We start from the raw sequence: 23,802 nt of genomic DNA, 5'->3' as shown, positions 1-23,802 counted from the left end.
ATTGGTCCATTTTTCTTCAATGAGTCAACAATTACTCCAGATGTTTACCTCGAACTTCTGACCGAATATGTAGCACCACAAATGATTTACCTACAACCAACTATCATTTTACAGCAAGATGGTGCACCACGACATTGGGGACTGCCTGTTCGTCGGTCCCTCAATAAAATGTTTCCACGCACATGGACTGGGAGGGATGAGCCAATTCCTTGGCCACTGCATTCGCCAGGTATCACTCCCTTGGACACTTTTTTTATGGGGGTATGTAAAAGATATTGTGTATCAAACACAGATATGGGACATTGCTGACTGGAAGCAAAGGATTCGTAATGCCATTGCTACCATTGATGATGCTATACTACAGCAAATATGGCAAGAAATTGAGTACCATCTTGATGTGCTTCATGCAACTAAAGGCGCCCATATAGATGCCTATTAAACACTATCAAAAAAACTTTTATAAACACTGATTACAATAAAAGAAATGTTGTAATAAAATTTTGAAGTTGTAAAGGGACTTTATGGAAAAACTGTATATTGCAACAGAAATGTTGATTTTGCGTCACAGGTTAACAGACATTAGTACACACCACTGTTGAGAAACTGAATTTATCAGCCCTAGTAGGATCCAGAAACATTAACTAATGACTCAGTCAACAGAATCTGCTCCGTTGACTAAACATACTTCTTAGGATAAAGTCCTGTAGTGATTGTGCCTCTTTGCGGTGCCCTCATGACTTTAGTATACTTTTGTGTATCTATCGAATTTGTTTCCAGAGTGGTATCGAAGTCAGAGTGGCCCAGCCTCTGATATGAATAGTCAAGTTGGTACTATCCGCATATACAAGTGGTTTTAATGTTTTAATGTTTTAATGTACATTTACTGCGCTGAAAATGGCAACACAGTGACTGAAATCTAGATATGCAATAAACATCATTCCTGCTGACACTGTACCCTTTACTACTTCAAATGCTAGTTTTATTTCATTAATTACCTCTATTCACAAAGCAGGTTAGAAATAAGAAGGGTGGTTGTGAAGTTTTCCTTATCACCTCAAAACAAAAAGTTGCGTAATTAACTTTTTTGCTTGTTTGAAGGTACTAGTCTGCAGTCCTGGTACACAATGAAATCCCTGCACACAGTACCATAGTGTGCAGCTAGAGCAGCCAGTTTAGTACGGCACAGCCCATTAAATTAAGTAGGGTATCGTTCAGTGATTTGTTCTCTAAATCCGAAGGGGAACAAGGCTGCAACAATCCATGTTGAGATGGTGGAATTGTATGGTAAAATTGCACCATCATTATATGACACAATGGTTTAGTGGCCCAGACAATTCCATTGCAATCAGGAGCTCCAAATAGTGGCGAACAAAGTGACAGACTATGTTTCTCAGGAGCACTGGTAATAGTAATAGAAACAGGCTCCTGGTTTACGAAGCCAGCGAGTCACAATCGAAGCGACAGTGGATAAAGTGAAAATCGGTCACGAGTCAGTTTTCATCATCTCGGACAAAATTTTTGAATCTGACAAAGGTCACAAGGTTCCGTGCCTTCTGATGTGCTAAACCGAGCAGCAGCGGAAATGTTACAACCGTGTCAGGTCAATGCATACAAATTCCTTAGCCACCTAGTTACCATGATCAGTGAAACTTGAATCAGTACGACTCCGAGACAAAAAAGCAAAGCAAGTAGTGGCAACATTTGGGTTCACCAGCGAAAAGCCAAAATCCAACCATCATTGGGCAAGATGAAGGCCATGGTGTGTTGCTGAAGATTACGGTCGCAACTGGCGAACCATCACAGGACCATATTACCTGACAAGGGTACAGGAAACTGTGAGGATGAAGGGTTTGTGGGAAGCTGCCCAAGGGGTGCGGGTATGCACCACGATGATGTCCGAGCTCATTCTGTGCAGGACACACTCACTCATGGTGCTTACTCGAAATATCAGTGTTTGCCTCACCCCCGTAATCGCTCGACATGACACCCAATGATTTCTTCCTCTTTCCTCTGGTGAAGAAACCATCCTATGGCAGGCACTTCCAGGATAACGATGAAGTTGTTTGCGAGGTGGAACTCTTCCTGAACAGCCAAAAGAGAGGCTTTCCCAATCAATGTCTCCAACACGTCATCCGTAGTTGGGAAAAATGTGTTATATTGATGAGTAGATGTGTAGAGAAGGACTAACAGCATCGCCAAGTTTCATGGACGCATCTGGAGTTTGTTGAGATGATAGTTAAAACTTCATGAACACCCCTCTTATAATTACATATTTCTCTGAGGAGATTATTTTTATGCTGGAGTCATAAATATTGACACACCGTCTGCAGTTGCCTGTTTGTCATAACTCTAACGTAGTATTTTGCCTTGGGACTAACACCCAGGAAGGACACACAAATTGACTGTGGGAAAAGTGCTGCACTCACCGTGATGGGGATATTGAAGCCATCAACAAGACTGATGCTGTAGAAGTCCTGACTGCCCCACCCGCCCAGGTTGACTTCTGCAAACGTTACAGGAGGCTGGCCGCTGGTGCCGTTACACTGCAGCCTCCTGCCACAGTCTCCCGTCTGGCATCTGCCATGCCCGTAGCCATCGAATAAGCAGCCAGTGCGACCCCAGAAGCGGCCTGTCCATCCATCGTCCATGTTGATGGTGACCTGTTGATATACCCCTCGATGAGAATGTAAACTGTAACTTTCCTTTCTTAATGCGACTGGAATTCTTGTTAATTCTTCAACACTGCACGTTTTATGACAGCGTCCCCTACCATATATATCAAATATCCGTTCTTCAAATATCAAGACATTCTTGGCAGTTTATTCTCAAATAAGTAAATGTATTAAACGTAATGATAAAGTTATTAGACTGTGTGAAATAAAGGCTTTTGAGCATCTTTTGCTATTGGAGAATGTAATACTTATTAATTACTGCTTTTTATGTGGTAATGTTTAAGTGATGACAATGACTTTTCTCTTTTTCAATGGAAAATAGAAAATCTTATTTAGGTATCCCTTTGTATTCAGTGGTATTTCCTATAGCAAACTTATATCGCAGAAAAATGACAACCATTTGTGATAAGACTGACAACTTACCAAAGAACCAGGGCGCATCTCCCAACCACCTCCTTTGAGAGTTCCCCTTTCAGCACTGCCAAGGGTGCCCACCCACGCAGTATCTCTGCGTCTGTTCTCGAACACTAAACTCCTTCCTTCACTCAAGGCGGTGACACCCAGCACTAATAACAAAAATGTCATCGCGCTCATCTGGAATACAAAAGGAAGCCAGAGTAAAATTTCACCTGAGAAGTTCGCTAAAACCATGATCATGTCCATATGAATGCTGTGGAACACTGTCAGCCATTTACTCATTCCGCCTCTTAACTTACGTCTGAGGACAGTAGCAGTCCGTGGTACGCTCTAGATATGGAGCAGAAACCTGGGAAACAAGCGCCACTAGAAGGAAGTTACAGAACTTTGTGATGGAATAGAGATAAGAAATGTGGAGGAATCAAAAGGAGATGAAAGTTGTGTGTAGTGCAACATGAAGTCAGTTTACAGTTCTAGCTTAAGAACTGCAGTTAAAATATAAGATCGTCAATATTTGAATGATATAACTCTCTGCTAGATCATTATGTATAATGTAAATAAGAGAGTAATGACCATTTAGCATTGCCCGACTTGACGATATCGCAACAACCTTTGGAAATTCATTCCCGAACTGTTAGATATACCTGTGTTATTTTTGTCTTTTAGTCTGCGGGTAGAGCATTTGGCTACGACATAGATATGAACAGGGCGTTCATGTGGGAAGCATGGCAAATCTGTGTAGCTTATTGACAGTTCTCCATATTCATGTTGACAGATGCTGATCTGATACTCGATTTGTTTGTGTGTATACGTATGTATGTACGTGTGTGTGTGTGTGTGTGTGTGTGTGTGTGTGTGTGTGTGTGTGTGTGTGTGTAAGACTGTTAATATAGGAAAAGACACACAAGACTTATGAAGGTACTTTTAACTGATAAACTGCATAATGACATTCCCTGCAACATTCTGTTAAGCCTGCATGTTGAACAGAAATACTTCCCAGTGACATTACACTAAAAATCTAAATTAGGACAGAGAGATCTAGTCGAGGATCTTCAACACCCGCTATTCAGCTAATATTATGAGTAATTACACCGAAGCAGTTGCTGTTGATATGACAGCAAAACCAAATAACATATTTGTCAAGCCTTATACTATCTTGATAGGACCAGAGGATGGTGGAATCTAAAGAAGCAGGCATTTGTGATTTATGTCTTGATTTTTTTAAGCATGTTCAAAAAAATTTACGTCACTGCTAATTCCATGACTTACACATCGAAGGATGCACATTTACCAACGTGAAAAATGTGAACTTTAAAATGTACATCATTTGCCCTCAATACAGGGTTTTTCATAAGTACTTCCAGGGTTTCAAATGACTACTGTGCAAAACCCATACGACATAAAAGAAAGGACACCTAGCACTAAATCTCTCTGAGTTTCGATTCATAATAAAAGATGTGGTGTAGTTGCAGAGCGCACCACTAAGTGACAGGTGTGTCAAAACATCGGCTCTAACTTGTCACAAGAAATTAGCTCGTCCCACAAGATGGCAACCTAATGAACAGAATTCCAAGGCGGGCCGCTGTCTTTGCGCCTTCCCAGGCAACAGCAGCGACTTCAGTGAACTGCACACATGTAATGACACACTGTCTATTGATATGTCTATTTTCTGTACGTCTTGTAATGTTCGTGTAGTCATCTTCCGAAATCCTGAAGGTACTTGGGAGCATTCCTGTGTACACGTTGATGGAGAGTAGCACAGAGTTTTGAGAAACTTGTGTTTACGACTCCAAATTCTTTGAGATGAAAATTTTCCCTTCCAAAATACTGTGCAAACTGTTATGACAAATGCTCTTGCATGTAATAGTAAGGGATTATAATGACTTGGGAGATAATATGTTCATGGGCAATAAAGGTTTATCTATTACTGTTATTGTTAGGTCCTAAAAATTACAGCTATTACTGCAATCTGTAAATTAGCACATTTACACAGCATGTCTTTCCCCTTCTTAGGCAATCTTCAAATGTGATCAACAGTCTAGGAGTCACGAACTGACATCACATTTGTGGATTTCGGAACAATGCTCTTGGCACGCTACTAGGTAGGGTTCTTTTTTCTTAAGGAAGTATCGTTTATGAATGTAGCATTGTTGCGGTAGGTGATGCACTTTCAATGTCTGGACCTATTGGCTACGCATATACACCAAACAGAAGCAATCATCATAGTTGTTTGTGGTTATTTATAATGCCATGGATAACTGAAAATGTCGCTCCCGGTGTGAAATGCGTGCATTGATTCGTTTGCTGTCTGCAAAAGATATGAAAACATTCTTAAATTCATCAGATTAATTTAATTAACAGAATCTACAGTCGGTTCTTGGTAGAACAACATTATAACAAATGAAAAGCACCAGTTTGCTTTTGTTCTACAATATTACTTTTATTGTTAACCGGTTTTCGGCTTACAAGGCCATCTTCAGCCAATGCTTGAGGATGGCCTTGTAAGCCGAAAACCGGTTAACAATAAAAGTAAAGAAAAAGATTAATTTAATTTATGAAGGAAACACTATGACTGATGGGATGGCAAGAAAGTGGGTTAGAGTACTTGACTGTCAGTCTAATGCTCCTGATGAACTGCAGTGTCAGTGGCCACCTTTCATATCCGAAGACTTGGTGCTGAAAGTTGTAAAGTTCAAGAAAACAGATACTTTATGATTTTGTCCTTAGTTATAGGTTAGTTGGAATGTTTGAAGATTTTCGGGCATAAACGGGAGCTCGCAAAACTGAGGAATCCTCAGCATCTCTTCTGGGTGAGGGAGGCAAGTCGTTGGGCTTCATGTTTAGAAGTGTTTAACATTTTTGGAGTCAGTAGTTCTTTTTCCCTTTGTTATCAATGAAGTTACTTTTCCAATATGGAAAACTTACAAGAACTGGCACTCCCGTCTGCAGACCTGGAATTCTATTGCTTATTTTCTGGTTTTCTAGGCGATTGTTACTGTGTAGTAGCCACAGGCCTTATTTAAAATCATTGGGCTATCGGTTGGCTGCTGTTGATGTTCATCGAAAGAGATGAAAATTTAAGAAAATAAATTATTATTATTTTTTTGTGGAACCTTAAGTGTGGTGTTGTGACTGGCAGATCTGTTGACCTTGACGTCTAGATCTGTAGGACCAATTTGAGAAGCAAATCTTTAAGACCATAAAACGTTTCAGTACAGGAAATTACAATATAAGAGTAATAACAAAAACATGGTTCAAATGGCTCTGAGCACTATGGGACTTAACTACTTTGGTCATCAGTCCCCTAGAACTTAGAACTAATTAAACCTAACTAACCTAAGGACATCACACACATCCATGCCCGAGGCAGGATTCGAACCTGCGACCGTAGCGGTCTCGCGGTTCCAAACTGTAGCGCCTAGACCCGCTCGGCCACTCCGGCCGGCTCAGTAATAACAGATAAAATGTTTATGAACCCATAAAAGACAAGCCATAAGTTTAGGTAAACGTAATCAACAATATAACATAGGATTCAGTTTAATATTTCAAGTAACTCCTCAACAGAATAGAAGGAGTGACCCATGAGGAAACACTTCAGTTACAACTTGAAAGCATGTGTATTAATGGTAAGATTTTTGAATTCTTGTGGTAGCTTATTTAAAATGGATGCAGCAGTATACATAACACCTTTCTGCACAAGAGTCAAAGAAATGCGATCCAAATGCAGGTTGGATTTCTGCCTATTATTAACTGAATGAAAGCTGCTAATACTTGGGAATAAGATGATATTGTTAACAAGAAACAACAAAAAAATATATTGAGAGGCCAGTGTCAGAATATCCAAACTTGTGACGAGCGATCAACAGGAGGTTCACAAAATTACACAACTTATTGCCCCAACTGCCCGTTTCTGAGCCAAAAATATCCTTTTAAAATGGGAAGAGTTACCCCAAAATATAATACCATACGACATAAGTGAATGAAAATAAGCAAACTAGACTACTTTTCGTGTCGAACAATCACTTATTTCAGATGCCGTTCGAATAGTAAAAATGGCAGCCTTAAGTCTTTGAACAAGATCCTGAATGTGGGCTTTCCACAGCAGTTTACTACCTATCTGAACACTAAGAAATTTGAACTGTCCAGTTTCACTAATCATATGCTCATTCTGTGAAAACATCGAGTTTTGTTGAATTGTTAAACTGTAAAAACTGAGTCTTGGTGTGATATAGCGTTAATTTATTTTGTACAAGCCATTAACTTATGTCATGAATTGCACTCTTTGAAACAGAGCCAATGTTGCACACAACATGCTTTACTACCAAGCTAGTGTCACCAGCAAACAGAAATATTTTAGAATTACCTGTAATTTCCCCCCCCCCCCCCATTTGACCGTGCCCCACTGAGACCCCCCACATCACAGTCATTCTCAACAATGTGAATAATGCCCTTTTGCTGTTTGTTGTTAAAGTAAGAGGTGAAATAATTGTGAAGTACTCCTCGTATTCCATAATGGTTCAACTTCTGGAGCAATATTTTGTGATCAACACAATCAAATGCCTTGGTTAAATCAAAAAAGATGCCTACCGCTCGAAACCTTTTGTTTAATCCACCCAGTACCTCACAGAGAAAAGAGAATATAGCATTTTCAGTTGTTAAACCACTTCTAAAGCCAAACTGTACATCTGATAGCAAATTATGTGATATAAAATAATCAATTATCCTTATCAAACAATGGAAAATCCAGGATGGAATATAACAATACGAGAGAAGGAAAGTTGCTACTCACCATATAGCGGAGAAGCTGAGTCACGATAGGCACAATAAAAAGATCCACACAATAATAGCTTTTGGCCATTAAGGCCTTTGTCAGCAGTAGACACGCACACACAATTATCCTTACATACACAACCTTTTCAATAACTTTAGCACACAATGATGACATAGAAATGGGTGTAAAATTGTCTGCATTATCCCTTTCTCTCTTCTTGTAAAGCAGCTTTACTACTGAGTACTTTAATCGTTGAGGAAACGGACCATTCTTAAAGGAAAAGTTACAAATATGGCTAAGTATAGAGCTAACATGTGCAGCACAGTACTTTAATATTCGTCTGGGCACTCTATTATATCCATGAAAGTCCTTACTCTTCAGTGATTTAATTATTGACTCAATCTGCCCCTTGCCAGTATCACAAAGGAGTATATGAGACATCAATATCGGAAATGCATTTTGCAAGGGAGTTATATGGTTATATTATTCTCTGTAGAAACTAAGCTTTAAAAAAAAAAAAAAATCACCAGCAGTACTCATAAAATGATTGTTAAATACTGCACATAAATCTGGCTTATCAGTAACAGAAATATTTTTACTACGAACTGATTTTATATCGTCGACCTTGTGCTACTGACCAGACACTTCCCTCACTAGTGAGCATTGAAACGCGTGTGTATTCAGTACCAGCGATGGCGAGGCATGACAGAATCTCTGACCAGACAGTTATTTATCGTTGCTAGTCTGCGCTTGACCGCGCGGGAGTGCAGTTGTGAGTTGGACTCAGTCGGAAGTAGTGTGTGAGGTGTCGGCGGGCGTCGACATGGGTCTCTGGTCACGGCTCGGGACGGGGTATATTGTTAAATAGGGTCTCAGGTCACGGTTCGGGACGGGGTATATTGTTAAATAAGGTAATGAAGCAGCATTGCGCTCAGCCAATAACATCTGTTAATTGTAATTAATTTGTTCAAGAAATGCCCCAATAATAATTTTGTTTTCAAAGCAATCGTTTTTAAGAAAAGAATCATTACAATTCAAACAATATTTCCTATGGTTTTCCTCCCACAATCAATTTATCAGATTGATTATTGCACGGGGCCTAAGGTTAGCGATGCTGCCGTATTATTGTGGGTTTAATGATTAATCTTGATTTCTTAATTTTTGTGTCGAGTTTACATTGAGCCATTATTTTTCAATATTTTGTAGCGAAGGTATAGTCGCTTTTATTTCAATTTAACGATGTTTTGTGGGAGCTCAACAACATTTGGGTCATTATTATTCTATAATTTTTGTGGGGACCAAATATTTGGCACGTTTTCATTATCATAGACTTTTCTTTTATTTCTGCGGGGAGGTTACACTTAGCACGATGTCCATTAACATTTAAATATAAATTTCTTTTATTTCTGCGGGGAGGTTACAGCATATGGTTTGTTATCCTGTGAATTTGCTATCTATTTGCGTACCACATCCTCTTTGGCTCCCTAATAACATTTTTCAGCACTTTACAATACTGTCTGTTTTATCTTTGAGGAGGTTACCTGCGGAATTTGCAAGAGACCAATTTGGATCAGATTTCCTTAACTATAAGGCACGATCAAGAAGTTTGCGTTCGAAGGCCGTACAGTCCAGAACCGGTATGACAACCAGGTAAATTCACTGTGAACATTGAGGCAATTGTCCCACCAATGCACCAGGTTGAAGATACTGTTTTGTAAAACACCTCATCCTGCTGCAGTTCTTAACTGCCTGCTGCAGGTCCTTGTCCCGACAGGAATCTTAGACCTTTTTTAAGGGACTGAAGCTTGATTTTTGCATGGAGGGAGGTGGAGTGAGGGGAGACGAGGACTATAGGATGGGTGCGTGAGTGTTCCCGACTTGAGTCTCCCAGCTGAGGCTGGCATACTAGATCGACCAGCTTGTTGTGTCATATCACGATCTTCATGGAACTTGGCACAGCATTTCACAACGGAGTGTTTCGACAAACATGATGCCGCTACATATTCTTCAGTCTCCGATGTATGTCAACCGTTGTTTGTCCTTTGGCAGCCAAGAAAAGAAAAACATCATTTTGGCCCAGTTTGGACGGACTTTAACGCATAATTCACGTTTTCGCATTTATCGCATGCACGTTGGAAACATATGAATGCCACATTAATCCCTTGTCTACATGTCGGTGCTTATATACCTGAATTGGAATTGTGCTATGTTGTATATACGCCACAGCAAAGCCCTCAGACACAATATTTTTGAGTGCCCCCTTACAGAGCGCTACACGGCATTTTATTTTTGATGTTGGAATAGTGACAAGTTTAACCCAATCTCACAGGCCAAAATTAGGCTGGCGACCAGATTAAGACTGTTTTGTAACAACAGCAATGCAGAAAATTAGTCCAATTCCGCCCATAAACGTTACCTAGTTAATCTTCATAACAATTCTTCAAGTTATTTGTCTCGTGTGCCAAAGAGTGTGCGGATTTTGCTCACGGTTGCAAGTGAGATGTTACTCGAAACCACCTCTTCTAGGCTGAGACAAAGGAAAGTTTCAAAGAGCGAAGTCCAGTCAAACAATTTCAGCCCAGAAAGACATATTTACTATTTTCTGAGCTAAGCAGGTGTGTTGCTTGTGGATTCTTTGTTCCACGGTAGCACCTTCAACTAAAAGATGTATTGTGATATATCAACTAAACTTCGCCGAGCACTCAAAGCCGAAAGGTATGATAAGATAGTTAATGGATTTTCATTGCTTCATGGCGACTAACAACATATGGCCCAAGTAGAAGGTTCCATATAGCCCTTATCTAATGTCCACTGCTCGCCATTTTTTCATGCACTTAAACAAAATTTCAACATGGCTGGCAGTACAACAAAGATAATGTTAAAACGGTCATTCAGAAGTGGTTAGCCAATCAGGTAACTGATATTTATGAGATGGAATTTGGTAAGTTGGTTGTTAGTTACTACAGCTGCCTCAATTTTGGTGGAAATTAATTTGCAGAGCAGTTAAAGGTACAGGCTTTGATGAAAATCAGTTTTGCGTTTTTACACATAATATAAAAACTGTACCTACTTAAAGACAACTCATAATTTAAAAAAATGAACTACAATACATTGTGAGTAGGTGCTGCTTCTGCATCAGCCTTCCTCTATTGCAACAGGACTTGTGCATAATCGAACTGTCCAGAATAACAGTTTCGTGCCAGAATGAGAGCCTGCGAATATGTGCAGTTCTTATATGAAGGATGTTGCTGTGGTGGGCGGACGTCTCGGCTTGTGGCTCTCGTGCGCATCGTGTTGTTATGTGGCTGGCAACTGGCAGACAGGCAGGCCTCGAGGCTGGCTGGGTGGCAGGTAAGTACATTGACCGTGTTCGCCTTGCTGTTGGTGGCTGGTGGATGGGTGGCCCGGGCAGCGCAGATTACCCTGTACCGTCTGCCGTCTGGGTGACACGTGGCGCGGCCACTCCCAGCTACGGCACCATTCCACCTGGCTGCACCCGTCATAACGAGATGGCTGCAGTGGCCTTTGTTGATGGCGGCGTGGGGTGGCAGGCACACCCCACTCCGCTATCATAGTCCCAACCCTTACCCTCGTTGTTCTATGATGATGAGCCTCAGAAGCCAGGAAGCCTTGGGGGTGGCCTGTAGCATAGCAGGAGGAAGCATTAGGATCTGCAGCAGTGGCAGTGCCAGCAGAGATGCACAGCAGGTAATAAATAAGCGCAGCTAGCAAAGGGTCTGTGGGGGGGGGGGGGGGGGGGGGTGGCAGAACCCACTTGGCACCACCGCTGCCGGCAATCCATCGTGCGCATGTGCACGTGGAGTCTGGGCCACGCGACAATGCACTGCACTGCACTGCAAAAAATACTGGAGCGAGCGCGGTCAGTACCACCACCACTGCCGCAGTGCAGCCGTGCACTCGAAGCCAAAGAAAAATCTCGCTGTGCATGCAGAAGGCACCCACGGCACGTCAAGGAGACAGGGGCTTTTCCAATCAGAGTCTCGCCACAGAAGGGCTTGGTGGCTGCACTCTAGTCAGTTATACCAACTTTGCCCCCAGTCGCTGTGACAATACGACGTGGCTCACATCTTTTCTTTCCTGTGGCTGCTTTTGCTCAGGTAATGAGGCACTCCCGGAGTCATCCTCGCTGCTACATGACATCTTTTGCATGAGATCCTGAGTTTGCGATCATGGAGACCTTTTTATTGTATCTCATTTCTCAAATTCGTGGGCTTCTCTAACACGTCATTCACAGCGTGTTATAGTACACTGATTAGTCTGAGATGGGTGTAAAGGCCTTCTTGCACAATGGGTATTTATTTATCTAATGTGAGAAAGAGAAACAAAATCTGATACATAACATCACTAGCTACAAATGACATCATTAAAAGTTATAATGATCACACTTTAGAGCATTAAGCTAGGCAGACCATATTGTCCTCGGACGGTCCATACTCTGACAAAGTGGGCTTATAACTCATGATGATTAGACATGAAGCATTTGCATAGATACTGTTTAAGGGTGCCGAAGTTTGAACAATTACAAGTTCAATATTTCACATGAATATATTGCCAATTTATAGAGGGTGCACTGAAGATATCACACAAATGATGTAAAACAAATAAAAATATTTCCAGAATGAGATTTTCACTCTGCAGCGGAGTGTGCGCTGATATGAAACTTCCTGGCAGATTAAAACTGTGTGCCCGACCGAGACTCGAACTCGGGACCTTTGCCTTTCGCGGGCAAGTGCTCTACCAACTGAGCTACCGAAGCACGACTCACGCCCGGTACCCACAGCTTTACTTCTGCCAGTACCTCGTCTCCTACCTTCCAAACTTTACAGAAGCTCTCCTGCGAACCTTGCAGAACTAGCACTCCTGAAAGAAAGGATATTGCGGAGACATGGCTTAGCCACAGTCTGGGGGTTCGCAGGAGAGCTTCTGTAAAGTTTGGAAGGTAGGAGACGAGGTACTGGCAGAAGTAACGCTGTGAGTACCGGGCGTCAGTCGTGCTTCGGTAGCTCAGTTGGTAGAGCACTTGCCCGCAAAAGGCAAAGGTCCCGAGTTCGAGTCTCGGTCGGGCACACAGTAAATAAAAATATGTCGAAATTTACAGGGCTAATTAAATTTTGGATATTTTCTTTTCATCTCTCTCTCTCTCTCTCTCTCTCTCTCTCTCTCTCTCTCTCTCTCTCTCTCTCCAACCATCCATCTATAGCGCGAGTCGTCCTCGCACCTGTCAAACTTTTTTCTATCTCTATCGATTATTAACTCATAAAAGAAAAGTTAATTCTCTTGTAAACAACTACCGCGAACTTCATTTTGGGTGTTCATTGGAATAATTTGCAAAACAAATCAGCTACTGTAAAATTCTCTTTATGCTCTAAAGCCTATTCATGACAATGAATAACTACTGCTGCATTGACTCTTGAGAACATGACAGTGAATGAAGGTGAATACAGTAATCAACACACAGAAGACAGAGAGGGGAGTATGCATGCTGACCCAAGTATCTCAATGCCATAGCTGTTTGCAGAGACAGACATAACTGTAGGAAAAAAAATATCCTATTGGGAATTAACTACTGCCTGTTAACTGCACTAGAAACTGAAAAAAAAGGAGGAAGGATCGACTCATTTATGTGGGAGATGTTTCGACCTTAGATGGTGGTGGTGGTGGTGGTGGTGGTGGTGGTGGTGGTGGTGGTTAGTGGTTAACGTTCCGTCGACAACGAGGTCATTAGAGACGGAGCGCAAGCTCGGGTTAGGGAAGGATTGGGAAGGAAATCGGCCGTGCCCTTTCAAAGGAACCATGCCGGCAATTGCCTGAAACGATTTAGGGAAATCACGGAAAACCTAAATCAGGATAGCTGGAGACGGGATTGAACCGTCGTCCTCCCGAATGCGAGTCCAGTGTACTAACCACTGCGCCACCTCGCTCGGTTCCGACCTTAGACCAGAAGCAGTAGTGGCAGCTTAAAAGGTTGGCAATCAGTGCTAAGGACTTCTCCAGAACAATAAATGTATGACCTAAATTTAGAAAGATGATTGCAGTAAGAACTTGTATTCCCTCTGGAGGTTTATCAAGACTTATATTTCTTCAGAATGACCTGTGATTATTTTATTTCAACTTAAAAACTTGTGAATAGAACTGAAATTATCGTTAATCCATAGCAAAAAAAGAACACCTGGCTTTTAATGTCACTTCCCACTCGGATTAGACGTTACATGTATTGAACATTATTAAACACTTTTGGATTTACTTGTTCTCTAAGTTGCTATTAGTATGTTGCTACGAGTGTCAATATATGTTGTTTTGTGAATAAGGCTTTCATACTGCAGACGATAAGATGGAATACTTTTCAAATATATGAACATACTACACAATATAAGAATTTTTAATTGAATGTTCGATATGTTACCTATGTTTCTTGTACAGCAATGTATGACCTAAAGTGCAGTAGTGTGAACAGTGTATACTTTTTCAGTGCAAACTCGACGAATGGGTTCTTTTAAATGCCAGACATAATAATGAGTATGTCTAATAACCAAGAGTCTCAAGTAGCGATGTAAGGTAGATGTGAAATTATCAAATTTTGCAACCTCACAATGTCCTCTAAGCCGCCTGAGAAAGATTTAGTCCCCGTGTGCGTGTCAAGAACACGGGGAAGGTGCAGCGGCGTAGCTGCGTGGCAGCGTGGGGATAAAAGCGGTCTGCAGCGATCGAGCCGGCAGCGAGACACGAAACGCTGCACTGCCCCGGCATTGTGGTTAGCCTAATTACATACCACTTGCTATAAAAATCAGGCGTGCCGCGGTGGCTGCGGCGCTGTTTGTGCCTCGTCATTGTCGCGAACGCCTAATCCAAGTAAGTCCGTTTAATGGTTTAAACTATACGAGGTTTGTCCGGAAAATACGTATAAAAGTTGAATAATGTCTTTATGTTACAAGCTGCAGTCACCGCCACGTGGGAGTGTGCGGCAGCTTGTTGACAGTTGCCCTTTTTCTCCTGCCGTCGGCATGGGGCTCTGATTGAGGAACAGCGCGTCAACATCAAGTTTCTTGCAAAGCTAGGCAAGAATGGCCGTGAGATTTTTGAGTGTTTGAAACAGGTTTACGGAGACAATTCTCTGAAGGAAGCAACCGTGAACAAGTGGTTAAAAAGGTTCCGGGATGGCCGAGAAGTGAACGATGACCCTCGCCCAGGACGCCCGTCGACATAGAGTTCCGATGGAAATGTTGAACGAATTTGTGCTTGTGTTCTTAAAGACTATAGATTGATAGTCAGAATGATTGCTGACGAGCTGTCAATCCCCCAAACAATCGTGCACGAAATCCTGACACAAAAACTTGAAATGAAGAAATTGTGTGCGAAAATCGTACCGAAGCTCTTGACGCCAGAACAGAAAGCAAAGAGGGTTGAGTGCTGTGAGGATTGGTTGGAAGCAGAGGAACGAGGGGACTTTCTCAACCGAGTCATCACTGGAGACGAGTCCTGGTTTTACGAATTCGATGTGGAGCTCAAATCTCAAAGCAAGGAATGGAAACTAGCAGGAGAACCGAGAACAAAAAAGTCGCGAAAATCAAGGTCCAATGTGAAGACAATGTTGATTGTTTTCTTTGATTCTAGGGGCATTGTTCACAAGGAATTTGTCCCTCCCGGCCAGAGAGTGAACGGAAATTTTTATGTTGTAGTTCTGACACGTCTCAGAGCTCGTGTGGCCCGAGTTCGACCGGAGTTGGCAAAAGGGCAGGTGGATCCTTCATCACAACAATGCGCTCGCTCACACGTCGCTCGCTCGTTTTGCGCGAGTTTTTGGCCCGAAGCTCAATCACCGTGACAGACCACCCGCCTTATTCACCCGATTTAGCCCCGTGTGACTTCATGTTCCCGAAATGCAAAATGGTGCTTCGGGGGCGGCACTTGGGAGATGTGGAAGCCATCAAGGCGGAAACGACACGGCAACTGAACAACATCACAACTGAAGACTTTCAGTAAAGTTATCAACAGTGGAAACGGCGTTGGCAGAAGTGTATCGCGTCTCAGGGCGGGTACTTTGAAGGAGGCCATATTGTAATACCTGAATAATTGTAAAATAAAGTTATTATTCAACTTTTATACGTATTTTCCGGGCAAACCTTGTACCTACACTTGAAAATGACTGCACAGTCAAAACTGTGCCGTAGTAAAAAGTACTACATAAAAGGATATTCTATTGCAAGTAATGACACGCAGTGTGGTAGATTATCGCCATTCTGAAAATTTGTTTTGGCCGTGGACCCCGTTGGAACTAAGATGTTGCAGAAATCCGGAAGAAAGCCCAGTGTGCGTGTTGTTGGTTCCTGCGCCTCCTTTATTCTGTGTGACTGCTGTGTTGGAGATCCCGCTGTCCAAGCAGCGCGGCACCGCTGGCCTGGGCAGCGACGCTCCGCCCCCGCCGCCTTCTGGAGACGCCGCCGCCGCGCGCCATTCCCAGCGCTGGAAGAAGGCGAAGCAGCGATACGAGGCACTCGACTGCCACCATCGTCCGCGGAACAGACGTGACGGGTTTGAAAAATGGTTGTGCACGTCTCACTCTCATGCCTCGTGAGATGCAGTATCTTTCAACTTCCCGTCTAATTGCATTTTTAGTTTGTTTTCACGTCGTTGTGTGTACTGATTAAGATTTTTTCACACCACTGAAGCGATGAAAATGAGCCCACTATATTCACGCTTTCTTGAAAGATGATTCCACACAACAGGAGAAATACAGCACAGAGTGAATTTTGTCGAACGTCCCACCCCCTCTTGTCTTTGAAGAAGGAGCAGCTTTCACCCAGAGTCAGGACAGACTTGTGGGGAAGTAATGGAGTTTATAAATTCTGGTAACGTTACGCGAAGGGGAATAACAAATAAATCGCATTCAAGAAGAGAGTGGCGGCTTAAGACTGTAGAATTTACTGTGCGAGTAACTAATCAATTAGCCTGGAATCAACTGGCGACGTATAACTAGATTCTGATTGGAAAGAATACATAATTAATCACAGTCAACGCGTTCGCCCGGAAAACTGTTTTGTTCTTTCTTGAAGACGTTTGATGCTGCAAAATCTGGCACGATAGAACGTGGAATGTTGGGAAACATAACACTGATGATGGTGTACCTGATTCAAGGACCCATTTCACAATAAATAAAATGATATTCAGATTGTTAGTGCAAATTCGTTAACTTTGAAGATACATATAATAAGTGATTTCCTGTGAATATCGTGTTCCTTTATTTTCTGTTTTTCTTTCTTTCGACAAGTATGTGATCCCTTGATAAACAGAAATGTCCTGTTTGATAGCGGATACAACTTTTCCTTCTTTTTTTTTCGAAAACTCGGAAAACTCTGATTATTTATTTATTCTTTACCCATGGAATCCAGCTGAAAATCCAGCTGAGAGTATTGGGTGTGTCATACAGTAGGCTATTAACATCAAACTTGATTTCATTATATATAAATGAAACAAATAATTAATTACTATTTGTTCCCCATATCCACTGGCGAGGGCCGTCCTCGAGTACCACAGCGCTTGATGGATCACTGAAGATTTTTTTTTTTTTTTTTTTTTGTGGTTTTAGGGCGCACAACTTCATTGGTCATTAGCGCCCAGACTACGTTAGGAATGCACCGCGAGGCACAAGTTTAAAACAGCAACTAAAAGGGAAAACACGATAAAAGACAGACTGACAGGCATAGGATTAAAAAAAAAAAAAACAGCATAATCAAATGTCCTTAGAGAGGTTTGTCAAGTTGATAAAACGAAGAACGCGAGCAGCTGCTCGTGGGTCATCCGCTAAAATGGCATCTAGAGTACATGGCAGGCCAAGATCAAGACGCAGCGTGTTAAAATCCGGACAGGACATTAAAATGTGGCGGACCGTCAGCAATCGCCCAAATGGGCAGAACGGCGCCGGCGCAGCCGTCAGCAGATGGGGATGGCTGAACCGGCAGTGTCCAATTCGTAACCGGGCCAAAACGACCTCCTCCCGTCGAGAAGTGCGGAAGGAGGACGTCCAAGCCGCGGGAAGAGGTTTCAAGGCCCGAAGCTTGTTGTCCGTAAGTGCAGCCCAATCGGCATGCCACAGCGATAAAATGCGCCGACAAATGACCCTGCTACAATCTGACGAAGGGACACAACAAGAAGCTGTCCAAGGCTGGAGGACCGCAGCCTTGGCCGCAGCATCTGCAGCTTCGTTCCCAGGGATACTGACATGGCCAGGAACCCACATAAAGCTAACCGGAGAACCGACGTCCACCAGCTGCTGAAGAGAGCGTTGGATCCGGTGCACGAAAGGGTGAACTGGATACGGATCACTGAGGCTCTGGATGGCGCTCAGGGAATCGGAGCAGATGACATGAGCAGAATGTCGGTGGTGGCAGATGTAAAGAACAGCCTGGTAGAGGGCAAAGAGCTCAGCTGTGAAGACTGAACAATAGCCATGGAGCCGGTATTTGAAACTTTGTGCCCCGACAATAAAAGAACACCCGACCCCATCATTGGTCTTAGAGCCATCTGCATAAATGAAGGTCATATTAATGAACTTCGAACGAAGTTCGACATAACGGGAGTGGTAGACCGAACCGGGGGTAACCTCCTTTGGGAGCGAGCTGAGGTCAAGGTTGAGACGCGTATGTCTCATATGTACCAGCGATGGTGAGGCATGACAGAATCTCTGACCAGAGAGTTATTTATCGTGGCTAGTCTGCGCTTGACCGCGCGAGAGTTGAGTTGCAGTTGCGAGTTGTACTGAGTCGGAGTTGTGTGTGAGGAGTCGGCGGGCGTCGACATGGGTCTCTGGTCAAGGTTCGGGACGAGGTATATTGTTAAATAAGGTAATGAAGCAGCATTGCGCACATCTGATAATGTAATGTATGTTAATTGTAATTAATTTGTTCAAGAAATGCCCCAATAATAATTTTGTTTTCAAAGCAATCGTTTTTAAGAAAAGAATCATTCCAATTGAAACAATATTTCCTATACTTTTCCTCCCAGAATCAATTTATCAGATTAATTATTGCACAGGGCCTAAGGTCAGCGCAGCTGCCCTTATAAAATTTATCAGGTTGATCTTAACGTTCATTTTTTGGGGCCTTACATTTTTTGCACATTTTTATTATCATTGAGTTTTATTACTGTGGGAAGCTAACATTTGGCACTATTTGCAATTCTACTCAATTCTTTTCATTATCATTTCTGCGGGGAGGTTACACTTTGCGACATCCGGACCAGGATCGTATTTCTTTGAGAATCTTCTGAAAAGTAGCCTGATATCTGCTCTTATTTAATAAAATATAATTAGCATTTGGCGCAACACTTACTAATTTTGTGACTTTCTTTCCTCAGATCATCGGCAATTCGTTGCTCTTTGTTGTATTTGTATCTGTTGGATTTTGCTTTGTCTTTGTCTCATTAGTGAATAATTGTGATTTGTGTAAATATGCCGCGAAAAACTGTTAATAGTACATCGCGAGGTATAATGAGTGAAATAACCGAATTAAACAACTTGACCGATAGTAATTGTGACACGCAGTGTAATGATGACAATCGTCCATTTATTGACAATCAATATGTACCGACCACCAATGTTGATTTTGATCGTAGTGATGAACAGACGAATTCAATTCTGTCCTCTGTTAATTTGACGACAATTGATGACGCGGGGCGCTCTGTTGCAATGAGCGCTGCCCAGCTTAGCACAACCGGTTTGCAAAATTCACATAACGAACAGGCGAATTTTTCTAATGAAAATGAACAGGATACACAAAGTAGGACGGATTTATTTAACTCCAAAATAGTGACTGACAGTGTACATCCGACTGGCAAACCTTTTTGTAAATTACAGATTGACCAAATGGTCACACAAAATGCGACAATTTCAGACACACCATCAAACAGTACAGAGAATGGAGTAGGTAATATTGGATTGGATCAAATTATGGCATTTTTTAAACAACATAATGAAAAACTAGATAACAATTCTAAAAAACAGAGTGAAGATTTTAAACAACAACTTAATGAAAATTCCGAACAACAGAGTGAAGACCTCAAACAACAACTTAATGAAAATAACGAAAATCTCAAACAACAGCTTAATGAAAAATTAGACAACAATTCCAGACAGTTAAATGAAAAATTAGACAATTCCAGACAGCTTAGTGAACAGATTAGAGCCGTTGCCGCGCAGTGTCATGATACTAAGGAACAATTACGTGTGGAAATTGAGGCTTGTGCTAGGAAAAGTTGCGAAGAAATTAGGTCCGTTTCTCAGGAATTAAGGGATATGCAAACAGCCACAACAGAAACACTTAGAGAGGAAATTAGCGCAGTCGGTAAACAATGCTCTGAAAAAGCAACACAATTACGCGACGAGTTTAAGCTAATGACAGCAGAACTTTCGTGCACAATGGATGCAAAGATAGACGCGAAATTCGACCAACAGAACACTCAAATTGACGAACGTTTTAATCAACACCTACAAAACAGTGATACGCGTTTCCATAAATTTATACAGGCACAGAATAAAGTAAAACGTCAAGTAATGGAAACAATCACAGCACAGAGACAGGAAGACAAACGTAAATTGTTTGCGAAGGCAAAAACATACGTAGACAACAATATTGCTACAGTGTCCGACGAAATTAATACCATCAAACAGTTGAACATAGAATTACGTGATGAAATTTCTGATCTTAAATCAGAAACAGATACACACACAGCAGATATTCAGACAGTGACAGACAAATTCGAACAATTAGAACTAACACAGGATTCCGATGTCGTGAAAGCTGACGTTCAAAAATTGAACGAAACCACACGTAAATTACAAAAACAGATTAATGCTTCTGACAGTAAAAACGATGATCAGGCAAAAATACTGACTGAAAAATATGATGAATTGGCCAGTCGTATTCATGTTATCGAAAGTAATAATGACAATAGGTCAGACGATACTGCACCGATTTCGTTTAACCGAACACCTGAATTCCAAAATCTACAACGGACAATCAATGAGATCAGTTAATCTAATAATACATTACGTAGAAAATTGTCAAGTTTACAGCAAGAAGTAACAGAGATGAAAAATATTTCAGTTAATAACACATCACAGCAGATGCCACTTGTCGAACATTTGTCAGACTCATGCAGCGCGTATAATTTGGGTAATCTACAGAGCCACAGTTCAACAGATTCTCTTACAATCCTGAACCTGTTCCATCATACAGAGACGATAATTTTGATTACAAACATTTTCTGTCAGTGAGAAAATTTAAAGTGTTTAAAAATGACAGAACACAGATTCACCCACTGGATTGGATACAACAATTTAGTTTTGCTTTTCCACCGACTTGGCCTGTAACACACAAACTTGAATTTATTTGCAGTTTTTTGGAAGGCAAACCGGCAACTCGTATGAGACCGATCGCGAGACAATGTTACTCGGTAGAAGAGTTTCAGAATGCTTTTCTGTCAGGGTATTGGTCGAAGACGACACAACGCGGAATTAAATATCAACTAATTAGCTTGCCAAATTATGAGAACTCAAATTTTCCCAGTGTCATGCAATTTTTTGAGCACATGGTCCAACAAAACCAGTACCTAAATGAACCGTACAGTGAATCTGCACTTATTCAATTATGTATCTCTAAATTACCACGATCATTAAGAGTGTCACTTCTAACGGGTCAGCAAAAAGAAAATATTTCGGCATTCAGCGATCTATTGCAGCTTTTAGAAGTGCAGCAATCAGATTATTCCTTCGTAAACAAAAATTTTTCATATAACAACCAAGGCCAACAAACATACAGTAATTACGATCAGCCACGTAATTTCAATAGCAAAGGTAATAGACGCTTTAGGAACGACAACCACCAGAACTTTAATAACAGACACAATTTTAATTATCAATATTGTCAAAATTATCAGGAACAGGAACCACATTTTAGTAACAATAGAGGTTTTTCACAACAACAGCAACAAAACCAGCCGGTTAGCATACCTAACCAACAATGTAATGCACAAGGTCACGCTAACTTTAATGTTTCGCCGCGTGGACGTATAGTCCCTGGTACAACAAATAGTAACGCACGGCAGCAAAGGAACAACTACGTACAGAAAACATAGTATTTCAATTCCTATCGCAATGCACCGTATAGAAATGACTATTACGACAGATGTGAAAATAATGAGGACAATTTTCAGCGTACGTTTAATAACAGTCGGTCTTACCAGCAGCAAAATGATCAGCAACAACATATTCTGATGAATGAATCAGACAGTAGGTATCATCCAGAGCGTAATACGTCTGGAAGAAATAATAGAACAGTTCAAATAGTCGAAATGCCACAGAATCGTCCTGACAATAATGACACGTCAGATAGAATTTGACTAGATACAGTACAGGTCGCATCTTCCAATAACACAAGCACTAGTTTTGACACGCAGAATGTTGTTCACGAAAATGTTATTACTTTTGACGATATCAGAGACACTCTTTTGCAGGAAAGACCAGTTGTTCAGAAAACCATTTCACATCCTGTCATCGAAATTAAAATTGGTTCATTGAAATTTTCAGCGGAAATGATTCCGGATCACCTATGTCAGTAATAAATGAAGAAACTTTCAACGAATGTAACAAAGAGAATACCTATCCTACATTACCATTAGGCAAAACGAAAGTGAAAGGAGCAGTATCGAGTAAAGGAGTAGATGTTAAATTACAGACGCATTTATCATTTTGTATTGCAGGTCATACTTTTCACTCAAATTTTTGGATTGTTCCTTGATTGACAACAGACGTTATTTTGGGTACTAATTTTCTGGTACAAGACGACGCAATTATTGATTTTCAAAATTCCTATTTAATGTTGAAGGACGAGAATGTACAATTGGCTTTGGAATTTCAGCACTCATTATCTGCAGAAGAACAGACAATTAATCGCACAGAGGTCATTTCCGTATCACGTAGCATTGACTGTGATTCCACATTGTTCACGGATACGTACGTACATAACTATAATACTCCAGACGAAGCTGACTATGACGTTATACAGATGATTTCTGATAAAGTTAGAGCAGTGCAAATACAGACGACGAACGGACGCAACTACACAAAATTCTTTTACAGCAAGCTCCAGTTTTTGACAACATTCCTGGTACTATGTCCGGTTTTATTTATGAATTTCAAGTCAAACAGCACGACACATTGAAAGCAAAGCATTATCCCATTCCGTATATTCATAGAGAACAGGTTAAGAAAGAATTGCAGGATATGCTTGACCAAGGAATTATAGAACCGGCAGTTAGTCCGTACATAAACCCGCTACATATTGTTAAGAAAAAAGATGGCTCACTTCGCCTCGAGCTTGATTCACGTCACATCAATGACATAATTATTAATGAAACAGATTGACCACAGACATTAGAGGAACTTCTACAGAAATTTCACGGTACTGCTATTTATTCTACATTAGATCTGAAATCGGGATTTTGGCAAATTCAGCTCCATCCGAATTGCAGAAAATACACAGCATTTCTCTGTTTTGGTGATTGTTATCAATTTTGTAAATTACCGTTCGGCTTAACTATTTCTTCTGCAGCTTTTATTCGCGGTTTAAACACAATACTTCCGACAGAACTTCAAGGCAGAATCACGACGTACGTAGATGACATTCCTATTGCAGAAGCTAACTGGACTGAACACAATCTGATTCTAGAACAACTGTTGCAAACTTTTCATGCTCAAGGACTCACAGTTAATCTCAGTAAATCGCACTTTGGCAAAACTACTACAAAATTTCTTGGACACGTAATTTCAGCAGAAGGCATTGCGCCTGATCCGGAAAAACTTCAAGCTCTACGTGACATTACTGTTCCTACAACGAAGAAGCAACTACGCAGCTTTTTGGGATTAATTAA

General features: G+C 41.3%; 1 protein-coding gene and 1 non-coding gene across 4 annotated transcripts in view; one reads left to right on the top strand and one right to left on the bottom strand.

The window, feature by feature from the left end:
• LOC126484307 (uncharacterized) overlaps positions 1 to 23,802 on the bottom strand; it is a 57,333-nt gene that overhangs the window by 7,615 nt on the left and 25,916 nt on the right. For all 3 annotated transcript variants that reach the window (XM_050107740.1, XM_050107742.1, XM_050107741.1), the window contains exons 2-3: positions 3,096 to 3,266; positions 2,427 to 2,660 (exon numbers count right to left, since the gene is read on the bottom strand). In XM_050107740.1, coding sequence (XP_049963697.1) covers positions 2,427 to 2,660; positions 3,096 to 3,266 — 405 coding nt within the window. The remainder of the gene's footprint in view (positions 1 to 2,426; positions 2,661 to 3,095; positions 3,267 to 23,802) is intronic.
• Trnal-caa (transfer RNA leucine (anticodon CAA)) lies at positions 12,874 to 12,948 on the top strand. Its single transcript has one exon. It is a non-coding gene; the product is annotated as a tRNA-Leu (tRNA).

The sequence above is a fragment of the Schistocerca serialis genome, chromosome 6 (assembly GCF_023864345.2).
Source record: "Schistocerca serialis cubense isolate TAMUIC-IGC-003099 chromosome 6, iqSchSeri2.2, whole genome shotgun sequence".
In the NCBI taxonomy this organism is placed as follows: Eukaryota; Metazoa; Arthropoda; class Insecta; order Orthoptera; family Acrididae; genus Schistocerca; species Schistocerca serialis.
This window is presented reverse-complemented; position numbering and strand designations above follow the sequence as displayed.